Raw genomic sequence first — 8,722 nt, 5'->3', positions numbered from 1 at the left:
ACGATGAGATGAAAATCATACACAATCTCAGAGAATAGTCGTCAAATATCAATTTGAGTGCGTTATAAATACGTGGTGAAGATGAAATCACTCTGAAAAGGTAATTTATCTATGTGCAATACAAGACTTGATGCCTTAAATGCAAACTTTAGATTTTCAAGAATAAAATTTGGTTAGAAGGAAAAGAGAGAGTGGGAAGGAAGAAAAAGGAAGAAGAGAATACCTGATGGGTCAGGAGATCAAGCACGATGATAATCATAATGATAGTCATAAATATGTACTTTTGCAGAATTTTGATATTTGGGTGAAAAGAAGGAAAAAAATAAAACAAGCGGGTAAAGTTTTAGAGTTTCTACTCTGCTTTACAGTCAGATGAATAAAGAAACTTGCTTGTATAAATCGCTGTTAATCAGTGTTATTTCACTGACTATGCGTAATAGTGGTGAAGGTAATCTGTCAGCGCGGTAGCTGTATGAATAGTATCAAGTCGCAGTATAGGCATCGGTCCATCTTTAAGAAATGATCAATGTATCATGCAGCGTGTGTCCAAAAATTTATGACCAAACTTGGACGACAGTTTCTTCTCAATTATTGTAAAAGTTAAAAGAAATTCTGAAAAATGTGAATGAAGACAAAAGCTGTTTTTAGACTAGGTCTACATTAACCGCCTCTACACAGAATTGAAGTTTTTATTGCCAGCTGACATCAAATATATAGCCACAATCCTGAAATTCACGGGCTAGTCCTAATTCATAGCATAAAAGTTAGCTATATATATTTTCCAACTAATAAGCTGACGGGCTAAAATAGGGGTTCAGACCTTAAAGTTGCTGAGCTCTAATTAACGTATTTACCAACATAATGAAAAAGACCCGAAGCGACCCATCAATACTCAACACAAAAAGCCCAGTAAACGATACTTTTCTATTCCATTCCTAACAATCCCTACTTACTTACACATGTTACCCCTCATAGAGGAGCATACGCCACACACCAGCATTCTCCATCCGACCCTGTCCTGGTAAATTCTTTCCAGCTCCTTCCAGTTACCATTCATCGTTTTCATATCTGCTTCCAGTTCCCGACGCAGTGTTATCATTGAACTTCCTCTTTTCCGTATCCCTTCCGGATTCCATGTTAGCGCTTACCTAATGATGCGGTTTGGTGATTTCCACAATGTATTTCCTATCCACCTCCAACGTCTTTTCTTAATTTCCTTTTCAGATGAAAGCTGATTTGTCCTCTCCCACAGAAGGATGTTGCTGGTAGTATCCGACCAGTGAATGTTGAGTATTTTGCGTAGACAACTGTTTATAAATACCTATACCTTCTTGACGATGGGTTGAGTAGTTCTCCACGTTTCAGCTCCGTACAGTAGAACTGACTGTCTTGACGTTCGTATTTAAGATTCTCACTTTGAAATTAGTTGACAGTTATTTTGAGTTCTATATATTCTTCAATTGTAGAAATGCTGCCCTTGCTTTGCTAATCCTCGCCTTTACATCCACACTAGATCCTCCTTGTTTATTAACGATGCTTCCCAGGTGTGTGAATGTTTCCACCTCTTCCACAGTTTCGCCATCAAGTGTGATTGAGTTGTTCTGCGTATTGTTGTTGTATTCGGCTGTTTCGTTCGTGTGTATGAGATAGGAGGGTTAGGTCATCTGCGAAGTCCAAATCGTCTAACTCATTCTGAGATGTTCATTGCATTCCGTGTTTCCCTTCAGATGTCGAAATCTTCATAATCCAGTCAATCACTAGAAGGAAGAGGAATGGGGAGAGTAGACAGCCTTGTCTGACTCCGGTCCTTACTGGAAATGCATCTGTCAGCTGTCCTCCATGCATGACTTTGCACTGTAGTCCATCGTATGAGTTCTGGATAATGTTGACAATCTTTTCAGGAACTCTATAGTGTCGAAGAAGTTTCCATAATGTTCTCCTGTCCACGCTGTCAAACGCCTTCTCAAAGCCAATGAAGTAGATGTATAGTGATATGTTCCACTCGACTGATTGTTCAACGATGATCCGTAGTGTAGCAATCTGGTCTGTGCACGACCTATCCTTACGGAATCCAGCCTGTTGGTCCCTAAGTTCGGCGTCTACTGCGTCTTTCATCCGATTCAGCAGCACTCTGTTGAAAACTTTTCCTGGTACTGGAAACAGTATCTTGATGAGTTATCCTTCCTTCATTCTGTCGACACTTGTTCCTCCTCCCAAATCTTGAATAGAAGTTGAAGCATGTTTGCAGTTACTTCAGTGTCCGACTTCAGTGCTTCAGCTGGTATATTTTCAGGTCCTGTCACTTCCCCGCTCTTGATTTGTCCGATGGCCATCTTGACTTCTTCAATCGTTAGTAGAGTGACAGATATAGGAAGGCCAGTGTGTGTTGCTTCAATGTCTGATGGATTCAATGGAGCTGGTCTATTCAAGAGTTCCTCGAAGTATTCTGCCCATCTTTTCCGCTGTCCTTGAATCTTCGTGGTTGTCTTTCCTTCTTTGTCCTTGACTGGTCTCTCCGGTTTTTTATATCTCCCCGCCAATTTCTTCGTTGCATCATATAGTTGTCTCATATTCCCTTCTCTTGCAGCTTTTTCCGCCGTCGTTGCTAGTTCACCCATGTATTTTTGCTTGTCGGCCTTAATGCTTTTCTTCACTTCCCTGTTTGCTTCTGCGCAGTCTGCTTGTACTTTGTCTTTCTTTGTTCGTGTTCGACTGTTGTTAAATGCTGTCTCCTTGTTCTTCCTTTCTTAAATCTTGTCCAGGGTTCCCATAGAGATCTATTCCTTATGATGATGCTTCTTAGGACCCAGAACCTCTTAAAACGTTGAAGTTAGTGCTTCTTTTATCCCTTTCTAGTTGTTATCCACCGTAGTTTCTTGTTCTTTCAGTAGATCCTGTAGAGCTTGGAACCTGTTGTTGAGAGTTATCTTTAATTCGTTGAGCTTGTCAGTATCTCGAAGGAAGGTTGTATTGAACTTTTGTGATGCTGTTTGTCCAGTTGTCCAGTGTTTCTTTAGCTTCAGTCTCATCTTGGCCACAACCAGATGGTGATCTGAAGCTATGTCAGCTACTCTCCTGGTTCTCACATATTCCATTGTCCTTCGGAATTTTTTGTTGATACAAATATGATCTATTTGGTCCTATGTGATGTGGTCCAGCGAGATTCATGTAGCTTTGTGTATGCGTTTGTGGGGGAATATTGTGCCGCCTATTACCAATTCGTTGAATGCACATAGATTTGCAAATCTCTCCTCATTTTCATTTCTCTCTCCTAGTCCATGTCTTTCAATAATATCCAGTCCGACTTTAGCATTTAAATCTCCCATCAGGATGGTGAGGTCCTTTCGCGAGCACTTCGCTATAATTGATTGCTACCTTTCATAGAACTGATCTTTATCATCATCGTCGCTTTCATTGGTGGGTGCATAACATTGGATAACATTCATTGTGATCCCCTCCTTCTTTGTTCCGAATGATGCTTTGATTATCCTGGGTCCATGAGATTCCCATCCTACAAGTGCATTTCGTGCTTCTCTGGACAACATTAGAGCAACTCCCTGAGTGTGTGGGGCATTTTCCTCTTCGTCACCGGAGTACAGCAGCATCACTCCCGTACCTAGCCTTTGTTGTCCAGTTTGTGTCCAATGGGTTTCGCTGATTCCGAGTACCGTCAATTTGTATCTCCTCATTTCCAGTGCTATTCGACTGGTCTTCCGAAAAATGTCAGCTTTCATTATGAGGCGCCATAATTATTCACTAAACTCCCAGGGCAGTTTTTTTCCGGTAAGCGTTTTTAAACGACCTATTTTTTCTACGGGATGAGGTCGCTAACTCCATGTCCAACCGTCCTCCTTTACCCGGGCTTGAGACCGGCAGTAAATCCAGAAGAGCTACATGCGGAGTTATTCACAACAATTCACATTTGAGTAAATGACAGGCAAGTCATGAGCAGGAAAAGCTTAACCTTTTTGAGTTCTGTTAAATTTCGAAAATTGCTTCTTAACAATGAGATGTTAGTTTAAAAGTTTAGTTAGGTGTAAGCTAGTTCTTCGTTGGGATATTGAATGTCGGCGGTGTGTTCAGGTCAAGGACGTTTGTGGCAGAGACAAAAGGAGAAAGATCCCAGTTTTCTTTATGTTATCGGACGATGGGTAAGGAATTTCCCACAATTTTCGGATTTTATTTTAGATGGTTGTTTAGAACGCGTGCCGTTCGTTTCTTTAATTGCATTCATTTTGGTCGTGTGCGGTTCGGGGATCATGTGCGGGACGAACTTCGAAGCGCTAAAACGTATAGATGACGTTTTTGAAATCAGGTTTTACCCGATAGACGAGTAAGATGTTAAACTGATTTAAAGCGAACAGGTCACAGTTTTGTTTGTTATTCAAATAGTTACAGTTGTTACTTTGGTTTTTATTAGACTTAACAAATGTTTTGCAAAATTTCCTTTGGCGAATTAGTTTAATCCCAGGAAATTCTTCAGTTCGAAGGATATTTTTCACTTTAAGGGTTTCATCAGACTCTCACGATGTTATTTAGTTAATTTCATAATAGACCGTCATACTTCCCCATCCTTTTCCTTTTTCATGATGTACAGTCATAATGGAAACAGTTATGTTGCTCAGCGTATTTCAGTGATCTGCCTCAAGTCTTCTCACTTAAAGGTTTAAGGTAAAATGTTGACATATACTTTACAAGGAAATTAATAATAACTATAACCCCCAGCATTGTATTACATAGTGTACATGTTGAAGATGAGCGCCTAGCTTAGCTTTTTTGGCGATCATCCCGGAAAAATTGATACGTCACAAAGTTTGAATATATTATTATCTTAATACATTATATTCCCTCGGATCTACCTTCGATGTTTGATATTTTCTACCACTACTAACACCGTTACTATTTTTACTACTGTGAAATTTTTTTGGGCCGCCAAATGTCCTGGTACGGCTGAGAGTGGGAAAAGTCAGCAATCCCTCCCGAAACGCTTTCAAATGGCCACGTACATGCAATCACTGCCACAGAGGTCCTACTTACTGCCTTCCTGCGACTGCCTTGTTTACAAAACTGAGGGGACGAAAAGCGAATACCCGGCGCTTTAACCAGGTTCGTGGATATGGAGGATCCTCCTAGGGGAGTTCGAAAACCCTGATTTCAAACCAGTGGTGCACATGGGCTCCAGGGTCCTAAGGAAACAAATGGTGTGTGAACCAATCGTTGGTCACTGACTACCATGGGACCGCATCTCTTCACGTTGTTCCACTTTCTTGTGGATCAGACCTTTGGGTTGAAGGCTCCGGATGTGGCTCACTAAGGAAACTACCTGTTTAAATAAATAAATAACTCTGAAATTCGCCTTGACCATTTTCCTATCCTAGTGAGATTTGATAACTGAACCCGAGACAGATGTGCCAGGTTCTGCGTTGCATTGAAATAAGTGACCCTTTATATTCCTTAGTCTCATTACAAACAACATGTCTTTGCGTTTTTGGATCGTCGTACAGATACTGATGTAGCTTGCTACCATTTCAAATACCCGTATTTAAAGTCATCCTAAAGCTCAAATCTTTAGTTAATAGCACAAGTTTGATGGCTATTCAAAGTAATAAATATATATACACCCAAATGTAAATACAGTTCACTTAATCAGTAGTCTCGTGGAAGGGGGTGTTGGTGTCTGGATATTTGTGTGAAAACTAACGAGACTTAATCATTTAAATATGTTTTCCTGAAATTCCGAGTCACTTGGTTTATAAAAATTTCTCGTGTTTTCTAATCAGACCGAAAATATTTCAAACATTGGGAATAATCCTGTGTGTTTTAACCATGATCTTTGGTATCATAAACCTTATCGTAGGAGCAGTCACAACGGGTGACACACGCTCAAAATTCTATCCCAACAAACATTGCATTTTATGCGGTCGTCGTTCTTCACGATTTGTAAGTTATAATGTTTGTATGCTATATTTCGCAATTTACTCCTTTTTTATTGTACATTTCTTTACCGGATTTTTCACATGTTCACCAGTTTTGATCAATTCTGCAAAAGTATCTATTTAGTTAAAGGTTCGTCAACAAGCAATTCTATCAACACCTAGACTTATAATTTTCTGTCCTTTTGTAATATTTTTCTATTTCTGAGTAATCTGGTTTTCTTTATTTTCATTTCAGGACTTTTTGTTTAGGCTTGACAAATTATTTCGACAAAATGCAGCTTTATCTTATTTTCACATATTTATCTTTTGACTTCCGATAGGGTTTTTGAAAGGAACTAAATGAAACCCTCCTAATCGACTAGAACCCTCTGTTGATGTATGTTGGAGGCTTTCGAACGCACGTAGTCTCCCATTTAATGACTTTAAACGTTGGTTTAGTACTTATAGACACACTAGCAGTCAACTAGAATCTTGGAAACCGTACCACGTTGGTGCTATTCAACATCGTATTCCAGGATGTTGTTACTAGTCTGTTTTTATGCAATTGAGTCCTTTAGGTTTCTGCTGTATTTACAAATTATTCACTAAATAGTCATCTTGAAAACTCAGTGATAACTAGTGTCAAGTAGGAATAGGTGAAGTTGTACCACTGTTTTGTAATCCTTCTCAATCATATGTTTTGGAATCGAAGACTACACTTCCGAGATCGGTTCCGTGTAAAGAAGCCAGATTCTGTAATATAAATAACAACCTAAGTTTTGACTTTTGTAATGTCATAAGAATTATTCTAATAATATCATTTACGTCTAATACAATGCTTTCTTTTCGATTTAACGTATATTTACAGTTGTTGGGGTTGGCCTACTTGGCTACATTCATTTGGCTTCTTGTTTTTGTCACTTTGTCTATACCGGTCTTTCTTTGGGTAATGGTACATATTGTATGTAGAGAAGAAACAGATTATTGGCGTAGTATTAATGCGAATAAGGATGAAAGAGATTTCACGTATACATTTAATCTTACACATTATGGTACGTTTCTATTTATAGCGTCAATTTAGCACAATAACGAGTGTTATATAAAATACAATGACTAATAAAGTTAAATTTATGCTCATATGTAAACCAAAGAATAGAAATTTTCATGCAATTTATTAAAGGTCCTAAACTTTGAATATTTATGATAAAGACCGAAAAAAGACATTTCCTAGTCTTGAATTCATCAGATATTGATCGAGTACAAACAGATCAAGGTATATTTGATTTTTAATCATGTTCATTTTGTCGTACACCTTTTCATATAGAAAAGCATTTCATTTCATCAAAACATTCAGTGGAATTATGTAACCAGTCATTTGGTGTTCTTAATTATCACTTATTCGAGAACTGTCTGTTGATTTGAGATTCGAGTACGTTTAGCTTCGCTTGCGATTGTCAGTCGGTGACATCATATCATCTTAGATCTCCTACTGATCAAAATTCCGTTCATCATTTTCAGTTATATGTATTTGTGTTTGCGAAATTGTAACGGCTCGATCGGTAATAATGTTCTACTTGGAAACCCCACGCAAAGCACCATTCAGTGAATGTAAGATGATTGGTTATTGATTTCCCGAAATATTTTCAGTGCACTGATTGTCTGATAAACTAAGGCAAACCATATGGAATAGTGTCCGACGGCATCACTACACGAATAGACAAGGCATATTTAAGATTTTCCTAAACAACTTCTTTCAAAATACTTATAGGAGAAACTATTTGTCAATAAAAAATATCGGTCTGCTCTATGTTACGACACAACTGTGAGTCTCTGATGACGGAAGATAACAACAATCTGCAAGTATTCACCTTTGAATTTCTTAGAAACACTCCATACAGTGTAGTAGATAAGTTAACAATGTTAAGGGCAAGCCCAAGGTCCTAGAAGAAGAAGGTAAGTCATTCTTTCGAAGTGTAAATCTATTGTGGTTGGTTTATACGTCTCATATTTATGATCATTAATTCTACGTGCTATATTAACTAGCGTAGAATTTAGTAAAACTCCAAGAAATACCACAGTAATGCGTGTTGCAGTTTGATGTGGTCATTGATTATTTATCTGAGTTATATAAAATACTCGATGTGTTGGTAGTTAATATGTAAAAATCTGTGATATAAATCACCTTGTCATCAATTGATATCCGTTCGTTTTCTATTTTGAAAATAAAATTGCTAATTAATCTCACCTTGTGCATAGATATATATGTAGGTATTCTGTACATCTTTACGAGTGGTTCCAGTACCTTTTTTGACGTTTTCATTCTCAATATTATATATTATGATGAAATGTACAAAATAACGTTGAATTTAAGATTATGATTCGACTTAAGATACACATTTGAGTAAAAAAACAGTAAGGATATTTTACAATACGTTGTACTGATTCGCTCCCCCCACACTTCGAAAAAGAGAAAAGTAGGTTCAATGAAGTAGTCGGAAAAATATGCGCTCACAGGAAAAGTAGACGTGAAGTAGTGAGGTTCTGAAAGTAAATAATGAATAGATGTGCACTAGTGAGTGGATTTAAATATCACAAGGATATTCCAGTAATGACCTCTAACAGATCGAGTATCTCACTCACTAAGCCTACCTTCCTCTACATGACTGACAATTTGTGACTTTATACACCGATACTGTATCTTGATCTGTTTACGACTAATTTTTCCATTTTTTATTGAGTGCTTCATAAGCATTTGATCATTAATGTCTCACCTGGTCATGGGCTCCATTTCTTTTTGTTTTTGGTGT

The 8,722-nt window shown here is 38.0% G+C and overlaps 1 protein-coding gene across 1 annotated transcript; it reads left to right on the top strand.

Annotated features, from left to right (window-relative positions):
* Positions 1-4,064: 4,064 nt before the first annotated feature.
* Positions 4,065-6,996, top strand: Smp_197460 (putative proteolipid protein; the record flags this gene model as incomplete). The annotated part of the gene is made up of 3 exons (XM_018799707.1): positions 4,065-4,333; positions 5,781-5,940; positions 6,784-6,996. 3 exons carry the CDS (start codon positions 4,065-4,067, stop codon positions 6,994-6,996), a joined length of 642 nt encoding a protein of 213 aa, XP_018651470.1.
* Positions 6,997-8,722: the final 1,726 nt, after the last annotated feature.

Source organism: Schistosoma mansoni, chromosome 3, assembly GCF_000237925.1.
Source record: "Schistosoma mansoni strain Puerto Rico chromosome 3, complete genome".
Lineage (NCBI taxonomy): Eukaryota > Metazoa > Platyhelminthes > Trematoda > Strigeidida > Schistosomatidae > Schistosoma > Schistosoma mansoni.
The sequence above is the reverse complement of the archived record's forward strand: the minus strand, read 5'-3'. Positions and strand labels throughout refer to the sequence as shown.